At 34.1% G+C, this 26,874-nt stretch overlaps 1 protein-coding gene across 2 annotated transcripts; it reads left to right on the top strand.

Annotated features, from left to right (window-relative positions):
- The first annotated feature begins 100 nt into the window (after nucleotides 1–100).
- Nucleotides 101–26,648, top strand: LOC106055496 (L-threonine ammonia-lyase-like). 2 transcript variants are annotated; one of them, XM_056028487.1, is made up of 13 exons: nucleotides 101–245; nucleotides 3,004–3,210; nucleotides 5,430–5,500; nucleotides 5,716–5,761; nucleotides 6,268–6,453; nucleotides 7,158–7,213; nucleotides 7,654–7,816; nucleotides 8,054–8,144; nucleotides 8,729–8,804; nucleotides 9,023–9,148; nucleotides 11,016–11,183; nucleotides 15,763–15,820; nucleotides 24,034–26,648. In XM_056028487.1, the coding sequence occupies exons 2-13, from the start codon at nucleotides 3,010–3,012 to the stop codon at nucleotides 24,133–24,135; spliced, it is 1,344 nt and encodes a 447-aa protein (XP_055884462.1). In that variant the 5' UTR covers nucleotides 101–245; nucleotides 3,004–3,009; the 3' UTR covers nucleotides 24,136–26,648. The 2 variants fall into 2 exon arrangements, with proteins under 2 accessions (XP_055884462.1, XP_013067233.1); XM_013211779.2 differs by lacking the exon at nucleotides 101–245 and adding an exon at nucleotides 827–922.
- The last annotated feature ends 226 nt before the right edge of the window (nucleotides 26,649–26,874 follow it).

Genomic DNA, 26,874 nt, shown 5'->3' on the forward strand with positions numbered 1-26,874 from the left:
GGTTTATTGTGGTGTGTAGTTTTTATTGTTATGACCTCTCTCCCGCGCCTACACTGATATGGTGCGCACCAGCACACCGTTCAACACGAGACGACATGTTGATACTAAAAGGACTGTTTTAGATTCTGCTGAAGTGATCTGCAGGTTATGGGAGGCTGAGCTATCTGCTTCGTGCTACCATTGAACGGTTTTGAGGAACTGGAGAGACACTGGAAAGTGTGTCGGTGGTCTGTAGTAATGTTAAGGTAGAAAATGGTTTGTAGAACTTTAAGACTCCCTACGACTTGATAACTGAAGTCCATGTCTCACATTTTAAATGTATAACTAAAGACACTAAAGTAAATAAATACACATCCTCTACTATTATTACCTCCTTTCGTTGAGCGCTTTCCTTGGATTTATAATATAACGGTGTGTTTTGTTTAATTTCAGAGGTGTTAATCTTTTATGTTATCATTAGTTTAATATTAGTATAATATACAACAATTGGCGCATGATGAGAATCGACTACAGATCGATCGAAAGATGATTCCCCCCCCCCCCCCTTTTTCTCCTTTCCTACAAAATGACATCCAATTCACACTATAGATAGGCCAGTATAGGCCTATACCTTCCTAGCTCTATAATACTCTAAATCAATCACTGTACAACAAAGTAAACTTAACACCAAAGCAAAAAATTAATTAGGCTTGGTGTTCAATTAGGTAGGCCATTATACTAAACCATACAAATTAATTACAAAGAAATGTACGAAATTGGGGTCAAGTCTGTTCAGGGTTGAAAAACAAAACATTAAAGGTCTTGTTTCTTATTGGTTGGAAAGAGGCACACCTCCAAGCATATGACCTTGACATTAACCGATTTGTTATGTTAACGTGGTAGGACTGAGAATACAGAATCCGTTGTTATCTCCATCTCGATTGTAAGTAAACAAAAAAACATCTTTTCCTCATGAAAACCTTTGGACCTTTGTATTATTTTTTTGTATGTACAAGATTCTAGATCTAGAAATAAAAAGTAGAATGAAATAACTCAGAATGTACTGAAGTTTATTTCGTTTATGTAGATAGACTATCTAGACCTAGTCAAGTCTAGAAAAAAAAAATTATTATAAAAATGTCTAAAATGAGAGATTAGTGACTAACTAATATCATAAATATGATATATTTGTTACAATTTGTACTACTACTAGACAAGGTCTATATAATCTAGATCTAGTCTATATAGATGTGCTAGATCTATAAAAGTATAAATCTATAATTTTATAACCAAAGTCCAAGATCTCTGAAATAAGAGATTTTTATATATTTCATTTATTTCTAGATCGCCTAGCCTAGTCACTCACTATAGACATTTTAGCTTGGCCGGTTTAGTGCAGACTTACTTTATAGTATAAGGTCATTAACTTATTATGACATTATCATTATGAGTAGTAGATGTTTCAAATAATCATAAAAAGTCCCATACTGCCTATAGGCCTACTAAAGAGATTAAATGTGCAGTTGTTTCCCTTCAACCTTCCCATCTCATCTCTTTTAAAGAGCTATTCCAGTTATCCCGGGCCAGGCCAGCATCCGGACTGGGCTGTTTATATAGTATTCCCATTTAAAGGATAGATGATGTAATGCTCATAAATTTCTATGATCGATGGCAAATGAGGTTGTCATGTGTCCAGCACAATGACAATTTTAACCTTTACTTCCTTAACAACCTAGGTACCCAATAGAGTTGACAGGGCTGGATATAAGGGAGTGTTGGTGGGGTTACAGACCACAGAAAAGGGGTTTTCCACAAAAGAGAAAAAAACTATACATTTCGACAGCTCAGAAACTTTGAGAATAGAAATTTCTTTGCATTTTTACCAATACTTTAAATCCTACTATTGGCAACTTTGTTGTGGTTATAGTGTGCTTGTAGTCTTGTAATATTCTTTGGATAAACCAAATAAATTAAAAATGTACATTTTTTAAAAATATATAATATGCATTTTAAATCATTTATTAATAGAAATTATTAATTTTCAAATTTTGTTCTCCTACTTCCCATTCTCAGATCAAGTTAAAGTTTTCTACAATTATTCATAGTTGATGACAATACCTGAATCAATAAAAAAAAAAAAAAAATTAGTGGTAATTAATTAATTTGGTTTTATATAGAAAAGGGGAGATTTAGTAAGCATTGTTTAGCATTATACAAGTGGAGAGTAATTTGTCAACGTAAACAGAATACACCTAGACATTTAACCAAAAGGAAGTTTTTTCTGAGGCCTTGAATGAGAGATCAGTTTGACCCTTTACAAAACCTTCAATAATCATTCAATAACATCAGTTAGGTGAGGTTTACATTGAACCAAAATCTTCATAGTAATCAATTCATTGAATATATCTGAATATTAACAATGTAATAATAACATTAATATACTTGATATCTTGTGGTATCATATCATCAGTCTACCTAACAATGCAATAATATTGGCAACACTTTCGATACATATATATTATGTCTCTTCTATTTGTATCGATTGAGATAGGGTTGTGGTTATTGATGGTTTTTAGTTCATTGCTTCTGATATTCATGCTAATAATAATTGAAACCTGCCTTTTATCAGCCTGAGTGGACCACTTTGGGGGCAGATTCTGAGTTTATGTTTTCTTTCTTAGCGCTGTTAATGAGTTAATTAAATTTATTTAGTTAATGCCTTTCTTTATGGCTTGCCAATGACCATTACAATTCTAGACACTAACCTGATTTGGTATTGCGGCTTTAGAAATGGTATAGTTCACATTGAATAATATTTATTTCATACTTATCATAAAGATGATGTTTATCTTAAATAATTTAACTATTATAGCTTAAATTTTCAACCAATGAAAATGAGGTGAAATATCACTCACTTTTTTTGTCTTAGAAATATATGAAATTGTGTGTGTTCTATGTAATTTTTCAATGTCCTTTCCTACTAAGCTAACAAATTAAATTATTACACCGTTAATAATGTTTCAGCTGAAAATGAATGGACATGTAGAAAATAGTTTTGATGAAACCAACGACACCAGTGACATTGATGAACACAGTAATTATGTAGAGTATACTGATGAAGTTGTGTTAGATCCATTTTGTAATCCAGAGCAGCCAGTTCTTGTTAACTTCAATGATGTCAGTGCTGCTTCCTTTAAAATTAAAGGAGGAATTGAAAAAACACCTTGCAATGTAATTACCATTTTATTCACTAATGTTTAGCTTATATTTTTAAACTTTGAATTGAAATGAGTGCAAGGGAACCTAGATAAGTGAATATTTAAAACCTAAGTAGCTGTAGAATGAAAAACTACTGAAACTGTTAAATTACGAATAGCAGGATGTATGAATCAGTGGCTTTGTGTAAACTGGGAATTTTTAATGGAGTTCGCATTTTATGTGAACTAAGTTGTATTTGCTGAGTACTTCAAGGCACATGGAAACGTCCCAAATACCCTTTCCCTCCACACATTCACAAGCTATAGTAGCAATATAGAAGATGCTGTATAATACAAAAGTAATAATAATAATCATGGTGACTTTCACTGAACATAAATATAAATAATACTTTCTTTATTTAATCTTTTTTTTTTTGTTCTTGTCCCCATTTTCCATACACCCACTTTGCTGGCCCATCAGATCACATGTGTGAATGGAGTAGTGCATCACTTTGCTGGCTCATCAGATCATATGTGTGAATAGAATAGTGCACCACTTTGCTGGCCCATCAGATCACATGTGTGAATAGATTAGTGCACCACTTTGCTGGCCCATCAGATCACATGTGTGAATGGAGTAGTGCATCACTTTGCTGGCTCATCAGATCATATGTGTGAATAGAATAGTGCACCACTTTGCTGGCCCATCAGATCACATGTGTGAATAGATTAGTGCACCACTTTGCTGGCCCACCAGATCACATGTGTGAATAGAGTAGTGCACCACTTTGCTGGCCCACCAGTTCACATGTGTGAATAGAGTAGTGCACCACTTTGCTGGCCCATCAGATCACATGTGTGAATAGAGTAGTGCACCACTTTGCTGGCCCACCAGATCACATGTGTGAATAGAGTAGTGCACCACTTTGCTGACCCACCAGATCACATGTGTGAATAGAGTAGTGCACCACTTTGCTGGCCCACCAGATCACATGTGTGAATAGAGTAGTGCACCACTTTGCTGGCCCATCAGATCACTTGTGTGAATAGAGAAGTAGTCCACTCTGAACTGGGCAATAGCTGCAGAAGCTGTTAGTACATTAACAAATAAATCTTAAATTTGGGATGAGGAGTTGTCCACCAAATCATTATGCATGGACTGATGAGTTTTGAAATCAGTTAAATTAAGGTTTTTAAAGGTTTCTCAGTTGTAAGTTGTCAGCTGCTGTTATATATTTCAGCCAGTCCATTCACTATATATATTTTCCTTTTAATTTTGACTAACAAAGATTCTAAAATCTCTGTTTTTTTTATTGTAGTTAGAATTGGCCTACACTATCATCTTTATTGTACCAGTAGTTATTTAGAAAAAGTAAAAAAAAAAAAGAACTTGTAAATCTACCAAGTGTTAAACATAAAGTAATATTGTGCAAACTGGCCCACAAATTGCAGAGAACAAAAGAACAGTGACGGAAAAAGAAAAGGGTCAGAGAAAAAAATGTAAGCTCACATAGGTCTCACCAGCTATACGAGGAGGCACAAAACCCCAGTGCAAAGTCCTCAGCCCCCTGGATGACACAAGTGGTCATCATTGAGCCACGATGGACAAACCATATATATTTTTAAATGTGTTTGAATACACAATACCTTTTCACATTTGATTTTCAAGAGAGATAAAATGTTGTTGCTTTTTTTTTAAATTTACAATTATTTTGTTGTACATAATTACTTTCCTCAGTTTACTATTGTAGCCTTAGTTTGGAAAAATAAAATGTTCCAAATGGTTAGAGGGATTTGGTCACCCTATGATGAAAGTCATGGGATAGATGATGATGATGAATCTAAACTAAAAAGATTTGCTAGGGATTGACAGGAAATGACAATTATTAATGATAATTATTATTATTACTTTTGTATTATACAGCATCTTCTATATTGCTTCTATAGCTTGTGAATGTGTGGTGTATGACATACCGAAATAGGTTAAATTCCCTTTATATTAGTAATTTAAGTAGTTTATAAGAAGGCCATATAAAATTTAATTTTCTAGTTAAATTCCACATTTAGCTTGAAATGTTTGTTTAAAGCTATTTTAGCACAATAAAAATATTCTAAATTTCCTTAAATAAAAGCAATTTGTATGACCTACTTCTGAAAAGTAGTTTCAAAAATCAATAGGAAAGTTATATAATTCACATTTTAACAAGTTTACTGGTTAAAATTAAAATATTTTAACATGCTATTTCATTTCAGTTTTCTCAAATGTCCAAACAATATGGAATGAATATATATTTCAAAAAAGACTTTCTTCAATACACTGGAAGGTACATGTTAATATTTGTTTTAAATGAATAATTTCTGTCCAAAATAATTGTTTACTAATGACTGCATTATGCACAATTAAATATTTTTCTTTTTTTTTAAATATGAAAGTGAAATATTTAAAAGGGATACAAATAGTCAAATAAAAAGATGTATCGAAATCTCTATATGGCAGGTGTGAACTAAGAAATGAACTTTCTTTTTTTATATTTTTCAGCTTTAAAGAAAGAGGAGCTAGATATACTCTATTACAGTTAAATGAGGTAATGTATGTTTAGTTGTGGACATAGAAAAATAATGCACATTTAGCTACCAAACAGTTGGTCTTCACTTTTTAAAAAATAATGCATGTCCAATGTGACATTTATTTTTAGATGTTTAAGACATATTGGGTAACTGAGTTCAATAAAGTTTACAATGTATAAAATTGGTAGCTTTTTGAGCTCACCACACGTCCTACTTGTTTACTGTTAGCTACAGATTTCCTTGTTGCCATAGAGAACTTTACTTGCTGTTGGCAAATTTCAACTTATGCTAAATATTTCAGTAGTTTCCATAAAGTTATTAAAAAAACGAGAACTAAATGATCAACTTAACAATTTTAATTATACTATCATTTCTAAATTGTTTGTTAAAAAAATGGTGTACATTTAACTTTTTTTGTTTACATGTTCATTTGGTGAATTAAAAAAAAAATGCATCCATATTTCCTGTTTATTTATGAGTGAACACTTTTATAAATATATATTTTTTAATTCCATTATTCTAGGAGCAAGCCAAAAAAGGTGTAGTTGCAGCCAGTGCAGGGAATCATGCTCTGGCCTTGACCTATCATGGACATCTATTAAACATCCCAGTCACAGTGGTTATGCCTATAGTAGCTCCAATGATGAAGGTGGAAGCGTGTCGACAATATGGCGCCAATGTTGTTGTATTTGGAAGAGACTTTGGTGAAGTAAAACTAGTTGATGATTTTAGCATGAGTCAGATATTGCATGGAATCATTTAGTTCTATTTTTTCTATATTTTTTTATAAGGGCTACTGCATTTAAAAAAAAAAAAACTACATAAAGAGTTCAGATTTGAAAATTATTAGTCTAATTGTGAATTAGTCTAATTGGGATTGCGTGGTTGAGAGGCTAATTATGCTTGAACTTGGCTTGGCTTGGCTACCTATGAAGGGGGCTCTAGGTTTGACACCCAACTTGAGCAGAGTAGTGTTTACTGAGCGCCTAAAGGCAGCACGGAAAACCTTCTCCTAGATACCCCCCCCCCTCCCCCACCAGTCCACAAATGAGATTGGACTATATAAAAGCTATAATTTAATTTTAAATTTTTTAACTTGGTATTTTATGGTTTTGATATGCAGCAATCACGTTTTGTTTAAGACATTTAATTTAGATGTTAAATACCAATCTAAAGGTTTTAGACCTAATTCCTTGTGGATGGAGATTGAGATTTTTTGCTTAGATGTTTAGGTGCCTGACATTTGTTTTGGAATATAGAGGCACTTAGTTATTGTTTAGCCCACACAGTATAGAAATAGGTGACCTCTTCTTCATATACCTTGTAAGTCTTGAATTTAATACTTAGTGGTAATGTTGTAAGAGTTCTGAGACTACTTGACTAAATATATTTTGAACTTCTCATTTTGCCCAGACTAAGCAGTATGCTATGCTACTCAGTAAAAAGAAAGGTCTGCATTATATCAATGGGTGAGTTTAAACTTGTTTTTGTTGTAGAATTGACTAATTTTTAAAGTGTGATTTTTACACTAAGATCCAAAGTCCATACTTTTACTTTAAATTATAATTGTAGGAATTAAATTTAAAATATTTTTAATTCTGCCAGGAAAAATTAAGTTGTGGTATTTCTGAAATATGTTTTTATCATGATTTTAATAGAGGATTATGTGAATGAACTTTCAACTGAGATCAGTGGTTGTATGATACAATAGCCTTTCATTCTAATGAACATGGAGATTATTCAACCTTCTATTTTTCTTGTTCTTTACTTTCTATTAAGTATTAGCTATGTTTATGAGCAATAACATATTCTACTATTTGCTACATTATCAAGCTATGATCAGCTTCTTTTAATTATTAGCTACATTAACAAGACCTCTTAAAATACTATTTGCAATATTATTCTCTAGCTATGACCACCCACACATTGTTGCTGGTCAAGGTACTATGGGTCTAGAGATCATAGACCAAGTCCCACAGGTAGATGCTTGTATAGTACCAGTTGGAGGGGGAGGACTCATAGCTGGAGTAGCTGTAGCCCTCAAGACCCTTAAGCCTAGTATAAAGATTATTGTGAGTTTGTATTACCTTCTTTTTTTTTCTGATTCATCAAGCTACTCCAATACAATTGAATATTTTATTAATGTTAAGACTGAAATAGTTTCTCATAACTCTGTGTTAATGTATGTAACAAATTAAACAGAAATAAGAATCATATAATTCAAACTCAAAGATATTTTTAATGTATTTGATTTTGTATGTCTTTTAATTTATCTCTTCATTTACTTTGTACTTACTCAACTTACTCAGGGTGTTGAGTCTGAAAGATCAACTGGCTTTCAAGCAGCAATGGCAGCTGGCAAACCAGTCTACAGTCATGTTGGTCAAACACTAGCAGATGGTAGGTTCTCTCTCTATAAAATATGACTGGCTGGGTTAAATAAAACATTAGCAGATGGTAGGTTCTCTCTATATAAAATATGACCGGCTGGGTTAAATAAAACACTAGCAGATGGTAGGTTCTCTCTCTATAAAATATGACGGGCTGGGTTAAATAAAACACTAGCAGATGTTAGGTTCTCTCTCTCTAAAATATGACCGGCTGGGTTAAATAAAAAAGAAACCTCCCTGTCAACAAATTTAGGTGCTTTGTCTTGATCTCTATTTTCAACTTAACTAGAAAAGTGTATCAAAAGTGAATCTTTCAAATTTAATGCCAACAGGATTTAAATGTATCAACAAAAAATTACTATGTGATAAGTTCAAATTTTGTTCAAGGTAAGAAAAAAAAGCTTAGTTGCTCAGTCATTTGGTTTTCATAACAGGGAGGGATGCTACGTATAGTAAGAGTAATCAAGCATGTATGTAGACCTATACACTTAACATTCACAGTACAATACAATGTCACAGATGCTATTAAATCAACATTTATACAAGTATTAATAATTTAATTAAAATTTTTTTTTGTTTTATGTCTAATTAAAGGTTTGGCAGTACCAGTTGTTGGTGTCAATTCCTTAGCCACAGCAAAAAAGTTGATTGATAAAGTTGTCACAGTGAAGTAGGTTTTAAACTAAATTGCATATTATTCTTTAAAGTAGGCCTAAATGTGTAATTAGTGAATGTGAAACAATTATTTATAAGTTTTTTAAAGCTTATTGTTGTGTAAATTTTAGTGGGTTTTTTTTTAGTCTTTAGTATTCATGCTCTTTTAGTACATAAGCATTGTGAGATTTCAATGACTCTTGATTCTAAAAAAAAAACCATTCCATCCTCTAGAGAGTCCAGTATAGCATTGGCAATTCTAAGACTGATAGAACAAGAGAAGGCTGTGGTAGAGGGGGCTGGTGCTGCTGGTCTGGCTGCTATTATACAGGGTTGTCTCCCTGAACTTAAAGGCAAAAAGTATGTACAATTTGATTTTGGCATTCTAGTATAGCCTATACTTCAAAATTATGCGCACACATAAATTTTTAAAAATAAAGTTAAGAAACAAAAGCAGAGAGAGTGCACATTAATACATTAATGAAAATAAAAGCACCTGACCCAGTCACTCAGCAAACATCTTCAGCATGATTATGTAAGCAATATAGTCACTAAAGGCAATACAAATCTATGGTCAGTTATTTATTCATTGTGACAATAGAGAAAAATAAACAGGACTATTTGTGTTATGAGAATAAGAAATATATGGGCTTATAAAGTTTTAGAATACGCCTTAAACATAGAAGGTGGAAGATATTCAACATATGCCTTTAAAAAGCTACTTTTTCTTTTCTGGTCCACTTCATGATAACATGCATGATAACATATGGCTTTAAATCAACATCAAATTTATGGTTCCCAGTCATTTCATCCCCCGGTCATTTCATCCCCTGGTTATTTCATCCCTTGTTATTTTCATCATCTGATTATTTTATCTAATAAATAGTAATTGTAAAAATCATGAAATGAGCAATATTTAAATTATTCATTTTTTATTTAAATGACAAAAAGTGTAACACATTAGATAAGAATAAAATTAAAATTAAATGCCACTAAAAGCTATAAAAATTTCGCATTATTTCAAGGCTAAAAATGACGCACTCATTTTCAAGAAAGAGCGATCAAAAAATAAAATAAAGTGAAACATGGTTGTACTTGCACCACACCTTGGCCTTTGATGATAAGTTATCAGAGGCACGGTCATAATTATTCTAATCACACTTCTATCTCTCAAAAGATTTGCACTACTTGCACCACACCTTGGCCTTTGATGATAAGTTATCAGCGGCTTGGCCTTTATCATTATGTCATTCGGAGGATAATATTATAATATTACATCCCCCATATCCAAAAGAAGCGCTATAGCTAAGTACACACCCTGATTTACAATATATTATAAGATTTCTCATCAAGAATGTAAAGTGTAAGAGGAACACTACAAACGCATTAGTGACATGTAAAAAAATATCAAAACTCTTTCTTCTTAATCATATTTATATATTAGATGAAATGAGGGCTTAAAGTCAAAGCCTTAACAGCACAATTAAACAATGAAAAAGAAAAATATTTAATTGGGGATGAAATGACAGGGGATGAAGTGACCGGGGATGAAGTGACAGGGGATGAAATGAACAGTCACCCAAATTTATAAGTGAAAGTGGGGAATTTTCAAGTCTTTGGCCCACTCGTTTTCTTTATTGGCATAAATGATCTGTTTAATGGCATTAGCCAAGGAGCAAAAAAAGAGATAGTGTATAGAAGAAAAAAACAATACACAAAGATTTAGAATAGAATTACATAATTGTAAATATCAATTTGCTAAGCTTTATCAAAACTAACTAAACATAAATAAACTTTTCTTATTCATAGAAAACCTTTGACTTTGACATTTTTTTTCCCCTTGTTCTATTCAATGCAGTGTTTCACCCAAGTTTTATTCAGTGTTCTTTACTTCAGAAGATTAAACTTTCTTTTTCTAATACACTTTTAAGTTCTTTTTAAAGTGAATTCTTGATTTTTTATTTTTTTTATTCTGTGTTAATCAAAAACATAAATGATGTAGCCCTAATTAATTAAATTAAGCTAAACAAAAAGACAATAAAAATAATTATAATAACCTATAGGAAATGAAATGAGATGAAATTATTTCTTAAACATGTTTTTATTCCTGTACAAACAAAAAGATAAATGGTAAAACTGCAAATGTTTTCACTTGTAGGCATTAAAAAAACATATTTTTAAATGTTGCCTGCAATATTTATACAATAGATTTCATTATCACATACAGTGTTGTTGTTTGCTTGTGCGGTGGAAACATTGATACAACTGCTTTAGGACGTGTCATTGAGCGAGGACTTGCAGCTGAAGGTCGTCTGATTAGGTTCGGTGTTACAGTATCTGACAGGCCTGGAGGGATCGCAGAGTTGACCAAGAAAATAGCAGATATGGGTGTCAGGTAAAAAAGTTTTCCTATTACAACATCACAGAAAACAAACCATTTTTCTCTAAATTTTTTGTTTGGACATTTAAAAATACATTTGTTAAAAAGTTTACAATGTTGATTTTAAAATGCCATCATTGTTTGATTATTTAAGCTTCTGAATGAAGTTCATTCCACTACAATACCACATTGTGTTTTGTCAGATATCTTCATGTCAGTTTATTTCTCTCATACCTCATTTCACACACTCCTGTCACTTGGACAACACAAAACAATTACTTTTAATTGATGAAACATTGCAGAAAAGCAGTAGGCTGAAAGTCCTATGTTACATTTGAAACTGAGGCTATCATGTTCATTATGCTGTCCTCAAAAGGTATAAACCATTGGTGTCAGAAACAAGAGAATTCTAAAGAGCAGACACACTTTAAAAGTCTTATATAATTATGAAAATAAATAGTTTACTGTCTTGAGTATTATATAAATTTAGGTAGACGAAATCTGTGATTTATCGCCATTTTGTTACCTAAATAAAAAAGACAACTTAAATTCATGAACTGCAAAGTCTTAATAAATTTATGTCATTAGTCCTGGTGAAGACTGGGATTTTTAATTTCGGAATCTTTGGGCGCCTCTTAGTCCACCCAGCTCTAATGGGTATCTGACATTAGTTGGGGAAAAGTAAAGGTGGTTGGTCGTTGTGCTGGCTACATGACACCCTCGTTAACCGTAGGCCACAGAAACAGATGACCTTTACATCATCTGCCCTATAGACCACAAGGTCTGAAAGGGGAACTTTTAGTCCATTATTTAGTAATATGATTCAAATCCATATACAAATAGGAAGATGTTGAAAAATGCTTATCTGTATTTATTAAAAAAATGACAATTTAAAAAATAATTAGTATGTTGCATGATAAAACAAAAAAAATAACTATTAAATTTGCTTATATCTAGGATTTATGTATTTAGGCAAGCAGTGGCCTAATAGTTTGGTAGTAACATTGCATGGATTGGGTAGTAACATTGCATGGATTGAATTTGGGTCATGTGCCAATTTTACCTTAACTGCATTTTATCATTGTCATAACAACCATGCCAATATGAAATACTTCCCAATAAAAAAGTTTTCTAAGGCACTTAGAAGCAGGAAAAGATCAACATCTTGTGTCTTTCCCATTCTAACTATTTATAGGGGCAGGAAAACTTTCATGATGCTCTTAATGTTAGATAACTGCAGCACATTGTCCTGACTCACATGCATTGTAGCAGTTCTACTTGGTTCAAAAAAGTAATAAAAACTTCATAAATGAATTAATTTTATTATATTCTATCATTATGTTGCATCCTTGCATTGCAGTGACATTCAGACAGACCTTAGTTATACATTACCTGATTCATTTTTACAAAGCTTATATCAACTCATTCTGTCTGGTAAAAAGTTTGTACTTGCTATTTCTCCGACAACCAATCTCAGATCGAGCTGAAATTTTGCACAATCAGACAACACAAGAATCAATTTAAAAAATTGACCAATTAGTTAATTAACTATTGGGAATTAATTCTTTTGTTTGATATCTTGAACAAAGGAAAGAAATTGTACTTGACTGAATTGGTGCTATAAGCTGAATTAGTCCTCTTTATAGGTTTTAGCTCTAAATTGAAACAAACAATATATAACTATACAATCTTCTCTAGTCATAAGAACCTCACTAACAGAGTGGTTAGCAGGACGGCCTGAGGAGGGGTGAACAATGAGTTCAAATTCAGGTTGTTCCATTTTTATTTTTTTTTTAAATGCATTAAGAAACCATTTACGGTAAAATCCATCCAGATATCCCTTTTTTCCCCATGTTAAATTTAAGTTCTTTGATCTTTGTAAAAGTTTTTTTTTATCTGTCTCTTGCCATGATATGTTTTTTTTTATAGAAATGTTTTCTCTTTATACCAGTAAGGGTAACTTACTTCCGTATCTGGTCATTCTTAGGGTTTCTCTGTTACAGTCTCTTTTGTAAAGCTTGCACAAAATGATTTCTTAGACTCTGATCCTCCCATTCTGCACATTGGGTGGCAATGTGTCTCCATAGAAATAAGTCTTTAGCAATGTTTCATTCTAGAAGGTGCAGGGTCATGTTATATGAAGATGTCCTTGTTTGAGTTTTTCCTGGTTTTTGCCATGAAAATTTTATCCTGTGCAGAATATGTCCTGCAAACCTTTTGCTTTTTCAGCAAAGAATTTATCATTTAGAATCAGTTGAATATCACGCACACTTAGGAGTTCCTTAAATTAGTTGCCAAATATTTTATATTTAGTTTTTTTATTTGCTTCCGGTATAAGCTTCCATGCACTTGTTTATTTTGGGACCACAATACAAAACTTATATGAAAACTACTACATTAATGTATAACAACATAGTTAGTTTGCTCTTGTCTTATCTTATTTTATATAATACAGATGTTACTTCAATAAAGATAATAATTACGTCCTAAGCGTCATGCATTTAGTCATGCATATTAACCAATGACCTAAATTCTGCCAAGTCACTGGTTTTCCTGTCTACTTAGAGATGTTTGGATTTGAAAAAGGATCCTATCTTATCTTATCTTATATAGATTTATTTGTTATTTTAACAAACATTTAGTTTGTGTCACCCAGTTGCACCCCACTACACATACATGCAGCCCTGATACTAAATATATCACTAATTTATCTTTCCTGCTACTAAATATATCATTTTCTTCTCTTTCCTGTGACAGAAATCTTGCTAGCTATCTAGTCTCAACAATAACATACACAAAAACATCTTGTCACTCATTTCACACTCAGTGTTCTTAGTTAGGATTGATACATGTCACTTAGTTAGGGTTGATACATGTCACTTAGTTAGAGTTGATACATGTCACTTAGTTAGGGTTGATACATGTCACTTAGTTAGGGTTGATACATGTCGCTTAGTTAGGGTTGATACATGTCACTTAGTTAGGGTTGATACATGTCACTTAGTAAGGGTTGATACAAGTCACTTAGTTAGGGTTGATACATGTCACTTAGTAAGGGTTGATACATGTCACTTAGTTAGGGTTGATACATGTCACTTAGTTAAGGTTGATACATGTCACTTAGTTAGGGTTGATACATGCCACTTAGTTAGGGTTGATACATGTCACTTAGTTAAGGTTGATACATGTCACTTTGTTAGGGTTGATACATGTCACTTAGGGTTGATACATGTCACTTAGTTAGGGTTGATACATGTCGCTTAGTTAGGGTTGATACATGTCACTTAGTTAGGGTTGATACATGTCACTTAGTAAGGGTTGATACAAGTCACTTAGTTAGGGTTGATACATGTCACTTAGTAAGGGTTGATACATGTCACTTAGTTAGGGTTGATACATGTCACTTAGTTAAGGTTGATACATGTCACTTAGTTAGGGTTGATACATGCCACTTAGTTAGGGTTGATACATGTCACTTAGTTAAGGTTGATACATGTCACTTAGTTAGGGTTGATACATGTCACTTAGGGTTGATACATGTCACTTAGTTAGGGTTGATACATGTCGCTTAGTTAGGGTTGATACATGTCACTTAGTTAGGGTTGATACATGTCACTTAGTAAGGGTTGATACAAGTCACTTAGTTAGGGTTGATACATGTCACTTAGTAAGGGTTGATACATGTCACTTAGTTAGGGTTGATACATGTCACTTAGTTAAGGTTGATACATGTCACTTAGTTAGGGTTGATACATGCCACTTAGTTAGGGTTGATACATGTCACTTAGTTAAGGTTGATACATGTCACTTAGTTAGGGTTGATACATGTCACTTAGGGTTGATACATGTCACTTAGTTAGGGTTGATACATGTCACTTAGTTAGGGTTGATACATGCCACTTTGTTAGGGTTGATACATGCCACTTAGTTAGGGTTGATACATGTCACTTAGTTATAGTGATACATGTCACTTAGTTAGGGTTGATACATGTCACTTAGTTAGGGTTGATACATGCCACTTAGTTAAGGTTGATACATGTCACTTAGTTAGGGTTGATACATGTCACTTAGGGTTGATACATGTCACTTAGTTATGGTTGATACATGTCACATAGTTCTCTGCTCTCATTTAGTTTGCCTCATGTTATCTTTATTCTTCTGCTCATCATTCATTCCAACAATTTTTGTATTGATCAATTAGATGCAATAAATGAATTGAAAGTATTGATTGAAGAGTGATTTCTTTCATTTCTATTTAAAGCACTAGTGACAGCACCAGGGTAGAAATATTAGAAACAGTTTTCAGACTTTACATTATGAGGCTAAGATATTATCAGACTAGACATTATGAGACCTATAAAAAAAATGTTTTTGAGAATTTTGTGAGCCCTGAAAATGGTTGTCAGTCAAGTTGTGAGGCCAATGAGTGGCTATTGCATTTGAAAAATGACATAGAAATCTATAAATAAAAGGAAAAGATTATTGTTTTTTTCTAAGAATTCTTCTGAGACAAACGTGAGAATAATTGGAAAGACTTTGGGATTACTTTAATTAGTTACAACAAATTTTAATTTTTTTTATGTTTCTGTTTTAGTATTAAAGACATTCTTCATGAAAGAGCTTGGCTTCAGACTGACGTGTTCTCTGTTATGGTAAGACTTGCTTTAACTACAGTTTGTACTTGGCATATTAGCCTGCATTCTATGATTGCACTGATCTAATAGAGACTGTTGTTAATCTAGTACAGACATTCCTTCAGAAACATAAGTAACTAACTGAAATGTTTTACTTCTTCTGATGTAATCTGTAGCTTAAATGACCATTAGGTCAAAGTTCTGTAATCTTGTGTAACTGAGCAGCATTAGTCGCTTGGTTAACCTAACAACAAGCCTCCAATTCAAATCCGAATATGGACTAGGAGTTTTTGACTCAAGCTGAGTTATGTTTGCTGTGCACCTAAAGGCAACACAAAAACCTCCCCCCCCCCTACTCCTCATGTCATCAAAAAGATTGGACCAGTGGGCTATAAGCATATTATACTAAGGAGCATGAACATCCCTTATACAAAAAACAATAATGACAAAGTGTGTATGTTGAATTATAGCATTCATTATGATAACATTTGACCAAACAATAAGGTTTGATATTGTCTAGAGCTAATTCCCCCTGTCCTTGTGTTATGTATTTCTTTTTATTAGGCCTACCTATTCCTTAATGTATACACATCTCTCTCTTTTTTTTTTTTTAAAGTTTTTTGTCAAAAGCACTACATGTTTTTGGTGGAAATATTTTTTTTAGTCTTGTTAGATCTAGATGTATATATAGAACATAATGATTTGTGTTGGTAAAAATGTCCAACATTTCTTGGCCAGTCTTTAATCCACTCTCTCTCTCTCTTTTAAATGTATTATTACATAATCATATTTCAAAATATATTTAAGAAAAAGGTTTGGACAACATCATGATTTTAACAATAGGTAAAATTTATAGCATTTGATTTAGAACAAAAATGTGAAAAATTAGTTTCGGGAGTATGTTATAGAAAAATAATTTCTATATGTTGAACTATATTATCCTTTAAATCTGTCAGATTTTTTTATTGTAAAGTTAAATCCCAACTTGGATACAATTGTGGAATTTAAAAAAGTATAATTTGCTCCATTAAACAAATGCAGTTGACTGGTGAAGGTGAATTCATTTAATTTTGGAATGCACCATTTCTGTTGTTGTCTACCTTTCCCTTCATGCCGCCATTGTCTGCCTGAGACTCTCAGTAAAACTAAGCTGATGAGCTTGTCTTTAAAGTTGACATTCCTCTTGAGCAAGATATTTTATTTCTCTGTGTTGGATTGAGCAGAGAACTGAAAAGAATTCACTATGATGGATCTCTATTACTTCTGAATCTATTACTTCTGAACCTATTACTTCTGAATCTATTACTTCTGAATCTATTACTTCTGAATCTATTACTTCTGAATCTATTACTTCTGAACTTATTACTTCTGAACCTATTACTTCTAAACATATTTACCTCTGAATCTATTACTTCTGAATCTATTACTTCTGAACCTATTACTTCTAAACCTATTACCTCTGAATCCCAATTTGCTTTGAAGTACCGGTAACTCCTTGCTGATCTTAGAGTTGTTTTAGTGTCCTTGCAATATCTGATTGTTGGTATTGTCTGATTAGTCACAATTTTAAACAGAACTTAATGACAATATGGACACACCTTGATTAATAGCACCCCCCTCCACACACTTTTATAAGGTGGTCTATTGGTTATTTAAAGACACATGTCTGTTTGGAAACATCAGTTTGTGCCAAAGGTTTTTGAGGTTAAAAGCCCTCTTCAATTTAAAAAAAAAAGAAACCAAACTACCATCACTCCATTCCATGACGGTAACCAAATGGTGTTTTGTAGTTTATCTCATCTCCTCCACCCCCAATAAAACAACTAAAGCAAAACTATAGTAACCATTTAGCCTAGCAATGGAGTTTTTTCTTCCAATTGCTGAAACGCATAAATAAAGTAAATTTACAAGCATTCAATTCATTTCTACCAGACGCATGGCTCCATTAATAGAAGATTTGATATTTGACATACACTTTTCTTTACTATGAGTATCAGGATATTGCTCTGTAGACAACTCAGAATGAACATTTTTTAAGTTTCTAATACAGGAAATATCGCTTGGCGCTGGGAGGTCGCCCTGCTAGGGGAGCCAGTGGCGTAGCTAGGGTTGCGGGAGAGGGGTCCAAATTTGAAAATCTCCCGACCCCCACTTAAGGGGGGGGCCCCAATGAGTGTCCAAAATATGTTTTTACATTAAATATTACACCATCGTCTCATGTCATGATGTCAAAATGAAGAGGCCCCTAAAGAGGTCAAGACCGCCGGTCCCCCTAATCCCTAGCTACGCCCCTGACGGGAGCTCACAGCGCTCCCCCAGACTCTTTAACTGTCAAGGATGGGATGTCTACTTTTCTTCCACTAACTGCAGAAAAAGAAACTATTCTACAGTACAAAAGACGTCCGAAAAAAAAAATGAAGGGACAGTGTAATGAAAATTAATTAGATGTGTGTGTGTGTGTTTGTATGTGTGAGCAAAGGGACAAAATTCTGGCTACGCCCATGCTATAGAAAAAGAATTATAATCCAAAGTCTTGTGGCGTAAGAGCAAGAGAATTTGATAAATCTTGTGGTACCATTGTAATGTTTATTGTATGAATATTTTGCCAGTGACCCGACTAAATAGCACATTATAGAAAAGTTTAGCAATTTAATACATTTGCTTTCATGTGAACAGAACTGTAGTTCTTCTGTGTGACATAGCCTGGTATACTTGGCCACAGACCAATCAAACCAAAGTGTGTCTGCAGCGTCCGCGCATTTTCGTTTTACATCAGAGAGCTCCAGCCACCATTTTGTTTTGAGTGAATAGTCCGAAATATAGCGTGTATATATATATGCGTAATTTCAAATAGCTTATGATAATAAAATATGTAAAAAAAAAATTAAAAGTAAGTTTTAAAACCAGCTAAGATGTGTAGCAATTAAACTCATAATTGCTCATTTAATTTTCATCAGAATAAAGGCCAACCAATACAAAATGTAAAACCTCATTAAAAATAAATATCCCTCATTTAAAGCACTTATCAATGTAACAGATCTGCTCAAGAGTCAATGCGTCTCGAGCAAGCAGGAAAAAAACAACCTGATCTACATTGCTTACACAAATATCAACCAAAGATGTTTCTATTTCTAAACCAAATGTAACTAAGCTAACAATCTGAAATAAAATAACATCTATCGATCTGAGAAATCTGGCCACTTTCTCTTAACGTAAAGCCAAGAAAAAAACAAAAACTCTGAGCAGCCCTTGTCAACTTACACAGAAGATGAAATCCAAACACATAAGTAATTATAGTAACTGTTTTTTTAAACACAGCACAGTCACATATAGAAAACCCAACTAAACTTACATAAAACAGAATGCACAACCACATTTAGACAACCCCAACTAAATTTACACACAACAGAATGCACAGCCACATATAGACAACCCATTCTGTTCTGCGTAAGTTTAGTTGGGTTGTCTATATGTGGTTGTGCATTCTGTTCTGTGTAAGTTTAGTTGGGTTGTCTATATGTGGTTGTGCATTCTGTTCTGTGTAAGTTTAGTTGGGTTGTCTATATGTGGTTGTGCATTCTGTTCTGTGTAAGTTTAGTTGGGTTGTCTATATGTGGTTGTGCATTCTGTTCTGTGTAAGTTTAGTTGGGTTGTCTATATGTGGTTGTGCATTCTGTTCTGTGTAAGTTTAGTTGGGTTGTCTATATGTGGTTGTGCATTCTGTTCTGTGTAAGTTTAGTTGGGTTGTCTATATGTGGTTGTGCATTCTGTTCTGTGTAAGTTTAGTTGGGTTGTCTATATGTGGTTGTGCATTCTGTTCTGTGTAAGTTTAGTTGGGTTGTCTATATGTGGTTGTGCATTCTGTTCTGTGTAAGTTTAGTTGGGTTGTCTATATGTGGTTGTGCATTCTATAGAATGCAGAACCACATGTAGCCTTACCCATCAAACATAGACCTAACCCTAGACCTACAGCCATCTCTACTAAACGTACTGAGCCACACAGCTACTAACATTAAGTCTATAGCTAACCCTACTAAACTTACACGGCCACATAGTAATAGCCAATCCTACTAAATTTATTTAGCCACAGTCTATAGCCATCTCAACTTACACAGCCACAGTCTTTAGCCATCCCTACTAACATTAAGTCTATAGCTAACCCTACTAAACTTACACGGCCACATATTCTATACCTTCTCTACTAAACTTACACGGCCACATAGTCTACAGCCATCTCTACTAAACTTACTTGGAACATAAGCCACCACATTGAGACTGGCCCATAGCTTCAATTCCCGGCACGTTCAGTTGCGAGTCTGTCCTTTCAAGAGGTGTAAACGAAAAATGATGCTATCGATTTTGTATTTCTCGCTGAGTTCCTCGTCTCCTTTAAATATTGACTGCCTTCTGATGAACTGGACAGCAGTGGAAAGTTGGAAGAGAACTAGACTTTAGTTCTTGGGTTTAGTTGAAACTGAACATTTTCAATGACTTTTTTTTTCTATGAATTTTGTTCACGTGTTACATTAAATAAAAAAAAATCTTTTTATAAAGTGTGTTAAACAAATGACTTAGTATAGAGCCCTTACTTGCTGCTTATACAAAGAACATACTAAGTGCACCACCATTTCATTTTTAATTATCTTTTTTTTTTTTTGGGGGGGGGGGCGGTTAAAGGGGATTTGAATCCGTGTTCTCCACGTTACTTTATGAGGTGCTATCCTTTAGAGTTAGCTAAAAGAAGTAAACATGGTTATATTTCAGTGAGAACTATTGTCCACCTTGTTATAGTTTGAACTATTGCCCATTAATTCTGTAGTCGTTTGAAGACAAAATTCACACCCCTCTCATGATATCAACTTTCAGCTGCCGATGTTTTAGCACGTCAGTTGGTTCCAATGCTCGACATGTTCAGCTTTCGATTCAAATTCAAATTGAAATATTGATTTTTTTAAAAAATGGCCTTAACGGAGTCATGAAGTCGTGGCCATTAAATTAGATTTAGTATTTATGCAAGTTGTTATTAATACTCTTGTCTTTGTCATTTTTACTTATGGGAAAAACATGAACACCTTAGAAAGAAAATTACAGTTATGTTTAAACAAAATTCAAAATTGGGCAAACTATAATGTTTTTAAATTTTCGGGCTCCAAAACAGTTAGTATGCACTTTTGTAATTTAAGGGGACTCCACCCAGACCCTGAACTATTTATACACAAAAAGAAGATCCCTGTCGTGAAAACTACAAAATTTTTAGGCCTCACCCTAGATTCCAAATTTAATTTTCTCCCCCACATTGAGGAACTTAAGAAGAAATGCCAAAAGTCATTAAACATACTTAGAGTACTCAGCCATTCGGACTGGGGAGCTGACAGAGATACCTTGCTGCTGCTCTATCGGAGTCTAATTCGATCCAAGCTAGACTACGGATCCATAATATATGGAACAGCAAGGAAGTCTTATCTAAAATTACTGGAACCAAAACAAAATGCTGCCCTGCGTCTCTGTCTCGGCGCGTTTCGTACATCACCTATCCCAAGTCTCCATTTGGAGGCTGGAGAACTCCCCATGGATATAAGAATGAAAATCCTTGCAATGCAGTATATAGTCAAGCTAAAATCCAACCCCACGAACCCTGCTTTCGACTCCATATTTAACCCCACAGAATTAGAATTATACAATCGAAGGCCTAACGTCATACAGCCGTTGGGCCTTCGAATGAGAGAACCCATCCAAAATTTAACCCCACCCATTGACCAAAGCTCTAAAATAGAAACCCCTCAGAATCCTCCTTGGCTAATGAATAAACACAAATTAAATTTATCCCTCCTTAATTTCAAAAAAAAGAAAATACAGATCCAAGCATACTACAAGCCCACTTTAGGGAACTACAGGAGAGTTATGGAGATTGTGGCACCATCTACACAGACGGATCCAAAATGGATGGAAAGGTCGCATGTGCCTGCTCCTTTCGGAACAAAACAATCTCCCGTAGACTCCCCGATGGCTGCTCCATCTTTACGGCCGAATTATATGCAATATCGCTTGCACTTATGGCCGTCAAAGCATCAGAAAGGAGGAAATGTATAATCTGCTCCGACTCCAAATGCAAGCTTTGGGGCGGATGAAGACTGACATCCCATTGGTACATAAGAGCCTGAAGCTGTTGGACCAAATAACAGAGATGTCACCTTCATCTGGGTCCCCTCCCATGTGAGCATTGAGGGAAACGAAGCCGCAGACAGAGAAGCAAAGAGAGCCCTAAATCATGGGATGTCAGGAACCCAAATTCCCTGCTCGGACCTGAGACAAAATATTGCCTCTGCCACCTATCGAGAGTGGCAGAACCGATGGGAGGCTGAGACTCACAATAAACTCAGGCAGATTGTGGCGGATGTCAGGTGGCGGTCCACATCTAAGGGTCTGACAAGGCGTGGTAGCACGACCATGTCCAGACTTAGGATTGGCCACACCTACATCACGCACTCTTTTGTGCTGAAGAAAGAAGAGCCCCCACTTTGTGAGTATTGTGACTCTCGCCTCACCGTGGAACATATCCTCATCGACTGCCCCAGATACCAGGATGTCAGGGAGAAATATTTTAGAAACACTAATTTAAAAACACTATTCAATAATGTCGACCCTGGGAAGGTACTGTGCTTTATCCGGGAAGTGGGGTTGTCTACGAAGATCTGATTTATGAATTTGTATACATGTACTATTTACATTAGATTTTTACCAAATTATATAATTTTTACCTCTACTATTTTAACTGTGAATAGACCTTGATTTTAATGATTTGACTGTATGGAATTTGGCCCTTGTTGTGTAAAGGTAGAGTGGCCCTTGAGGGACTGCAGGCACGACATGGCCTAAATTGTACCGATGTGCCCAAAATCACAAATCACTTGGTGTTGGATACAGCCTGCCATTATCTTGAGGATGTCGTTGCATTGTCTATTATTATTTTTGTCCAGGCACTGGTGGATCCGGGGAAAGGCGGCCTAATTTTTGTATAGAGAAAAGATCACACATTTTGAGTACAAATATAATGTGGCAATGTCTTTGATTTCGAGAATTAAGGATGAGTGCAGTGTTTCACACAACTACGTAAACCCAGTTGCGACCTGCATAGTTTTCTGCTTCTCGTGCAGACAAAGTGCAGAAGACGGAAAGAAAACTGAAATAGACCGCCGGCGGACAACGACTTTGTCTACTTCAGTACACAGACCCCCCCCCCCACACACACACACCAAATAAAAAATAAAACGATTTCTGTTTTGCTTGATCAGTGGGACACTGCCATCACACACACACACACACACTCGTGAATCTCATGTTTTCTTTTTGAAACAAGAGAACTATCAACGTATCAATGAATGGTCCTTCGTTTTGTTCCATGAACATATCAGATCTATGTTTTAATGTAGATATAACAATGGCTATCTTATAACTGGTCCAGATCTAGATCTCCTCGCTGGCTGACAGAATTGGATATTTATGCCAGCCGGAAATATCCAGCTCTAAAATCCAGCCCAATTTGTGGCTGAGGGACATAAATCGCTTGGCTATTTAGCAGCGGGGGCTGGAGTTCGATTCCCAATTTAGACTAGGAAATTTGTGTTCGATCTGAGCTGTGTTTGCAGAGCCTCTAGGAAAACAGATACCCTACTACCCCACATATACACAGACCAGAGGTACATGAAGTTACTACACAAAAGCAACTCCCTTTGCCAGTTCCTTAACATATTTCAGTCATATTAAATTCAATGTTCTCAGTGACATCTGGATGTGTCCTACTATTAGTTTTTATGTTCATAATGACATCTGGATGTGTCCTACTATTAGTTTTTATGTTCATAATGACATCTTGATGTGTCCTACTATTAGTTTTTATGTTCAAAATGACATCTGGATGTGTCCTACTATTAGTTTTTATGTTCATAATGACATCTTGATGTGTCCTACTATTAGTTTTTATGTTCATAATGACATCTTGATGTGTCCTACTATTAGTTTTTATGTTCATAATGACATCTTGATGTGTCCTACTATTAGTTTTTATGTTCATAATGACATCTTGATGTGTCCTACTATTTTTTTTTTGTTCCCAGTGACATCTTGATGTGTCCTACTATTTTTTTTTTGTTCCCAGTGACATCTTGATGTGTCCTACTATTCGTTTTATATTCCCAATGACATCTTAATGTTCCCTACTTTTTGTTGTTCAGGTTCGGTGTGTTGTTGAGACAAGAGATTTAGATCACGCCAAAGAGCTGGAGAGAGTCATGAGAAGTAACTATGATCACGTGGAGTTTTGGTTGGACCAGTAGACAACTCATTTGCAGACCATGTTGATAACTATGCAAGTTCAAGATTGCCTCCCATTGTCTTCCTCTTGTTGTTACTTCAACAACTCTGCAACACTGATTGCCTCCCATTGTTTTCCTTTATTGACTTGAATATTTGATAATATATTCTCCTAAATGTTTAGTCCCAAATACTATTATTTTAAAGTGCCATCTCTTTTGTTTCCTGTATAGAATGTTTATTGACATTAGTGTGACTGCAAAGTATTTGAATGTAAATGATATCAGAAGTCACCCAGTTTGTTATCTGTACATTGTGTCTTGGACTTAACACAGTCCAGTAGTTATTTACTATAATAATTCTTTAGTTTATACATTAAAATGGTTTGTTGAATATATTAGAATGCTCTAGTCAATAATTATAAGGGTCTAGATAATTTTGTAAACTAATTATAATTGTATTGATATTATATTTTATGATCTAGTCAATGTACTCAATGAATCTACCTAAGTATACTATGTTGGTGTAGTTCATATGTTCTCTTTATTTGGCTGGTACTCAATGGTCTTGTTAATTTATTCTAATGACCTAGTCAATGAACTTTATGTTTCAGTATGTTTTTGATATTAAATATTAATAATTCAGTGAATACCTTCTAATCGTCTAGTTAATTAAATTTATATTATAAAATTCTTATGTTTTACTGCAATTAATTTATTTAGTAAAAAAAAATGTTCATGTGCTTTCCAAATCTAGTCAATGATTGATCAACCTGAGGGGCATGACACTTGGACAATATTGAGACTCCCATGTCTTGTAGTTATAAAGTTGTCACACTTGTTTTCATCTTATTTCTTCAGAATGGACGTCAGTCTAGATACAATGTAGATGTTGTAGTGATCAACTAGTGTCAGTAACATTACAGCTATGAACATAGATCATGTGAGCAAAATGATTGATACAAAAATAGACGAGTTAAGCCCTTAATATATACAACCAAGAGATATTCTTAGCACAAAACTTAATACAATAGTCTAAGTGCAATAACTAGTTCTATGACTAAGAATTAGATCATAAATACTTAGTCTTGGCAGACACAAGCATTACGTCTGGTTGATAGCTATCACAGACAAATGGATGGTTGCCTGGTCGTGTGGTTTGCACTCTGGACTGTCGTTTGGATTTATTGATGGTCCCGGGTTCAAACCCTGCCCACACTCATCCCCCATTGCCTGCGGGAGGTTTGGACTAGGAAGTAAACTATCTTCAACTCTGAAGGAACATCCGAAACATGTAAAACATATTACAAAAATATTTGGTAGAAATTAAACAAAGATTTCATTATTGCATTTCCACACAAACAATGTATGCCTATGTCAATATGATTCTTCACATTATAAGATCAAGTTTGTTTGCAATTGAATGTTATTGAGTTTAAAATACGTTTATATATATATTTTTGTGTGTGTATAATTTCCAATTGACATAGGGACACGTTTTTTAAAATGGATTTTTTATTGGTACCGGTAATAAATCTCTTAGTGACATTGTTTTTGTTGTCACTAGAAATGTTAACTTACAACAAATTCCATTTACCAAAGATTGTACCTTCATTTATCCAGCTCAAGTTTTCTTCAGTTTATTTCTTATCTTGTACATTGTTTTGATCATGTTTGGTCACATATAATGTAACCCATATTTACCTTTCCACTTTCTTAGTTTGTCATTAAAGGCAAAAAAGTTGGGGAAAAAGAAGCTAGTGATGTCATTTTATGTTTTGAGATGTTGAAAGTTGTGTTATGTATTATGTTTTATGTCTTTTAAGTCCTGAAATGTTTATTTGTTAGCTTGTAAATGTATCAATACAGGATGGTCGCTAGAAAAGTGGAAAATTGATCAAACAGTTATTTATTTTTACAAAGAATAACTTGTACTAAGTTTTTTTTAAAGGCATGTGTTATACTACATTTATAGATGCTCAAAATGTTGTCCTGAGCACTTCAGAGCTGTGTCTTAACCTAGAAATCTAAGCTCATGTAGCATTTTGAAAGGTAACTTGTGAGATATTGTTCTCACATCATCAATAGAGTTTATGTCACATCACTAATTCTGAAGTTCTGTTAATGACAAGCTCCAAATACAGTCCTCCGTGACATTGAAGTCTGGACTTTTGGAACTTGTTCATCATGATCTCAGCTGACCCTCAAATGTTTCTGTTTTTTGTAGTGACCACCCGAGCTTTGATCTCTTAAGAAAGTATCAGTCAGCCTTGCAGTGTTTAACATTATCTAATTAACTTAAACTATTTTACAATTAGCTCAAATGTTATTATTACCAATAATATTGTTTCAATAAACGTATCAAAGTGCCATATTATAAATGATTATGATTTTCAATGAATAAACTAGATCTGTCTGATTCTATTTTACACACATATTTCTTTGAACAATGTCATTGAAGATTTGTTTTTATTTTGTGATTATTTTTGGGCCCTGTGAAAAACTGTTCATTTATAAATAAACATCAGTGAAACTTTTGTTCATTTTCTTTTTATGAATATCCACACTCTGTTCTTGATATGACGATTACTGTTTTTATGCCTCCTAATTTGTGTCACATTACAGTGCATATTTTTTCTTTGTGGCTACATGAAATTTAGATCATGTAAAATACGTTTGAGTTTCAAAGTTTTATTTCATTCACACATTTATTTTACAAAATCTCAAGATTTCTTGAGGCTGCATTACCTCCATCACAAGTTC

This window comes from Biomphalaria glabrata, chromosome 5 (genome assembly GCF_947242115.1).
Source record: "Biomphalaria glabrata chromosome 5, xgBioGlab47.1, whole genome shotgun sequence".
In the NCBI taxonomy this organism is placed as follows: Eukaryota; Metazoa; Mollusca; class Gastropoda; family Planorbidae; genus Biomphalaria; species Biomphalaria glabrata.

Coding starts and splice junctions, on each gene's coding strand:
- LOC106055496 (XM_056028487.1), top strand. CDS start 3,010: ATGAATGGACATGTAGAAAATAGTTTTGATGAAACCAACGACACCAGT. Junction 8,805..9,022: donor GATAAAGTTGTCACAGTGAA/GTAGGTTTTAAA, acceptor TCCATCCTCTAG/AGAGTCCAGTATAGCATTGG. Junction 9,149..11,015: donor CCTGAACTTAAAGGCAAAAA/GTATGTACAATT, acceptor TATCACATACAG/TGTTGTTGTTTGCTTGTGCG.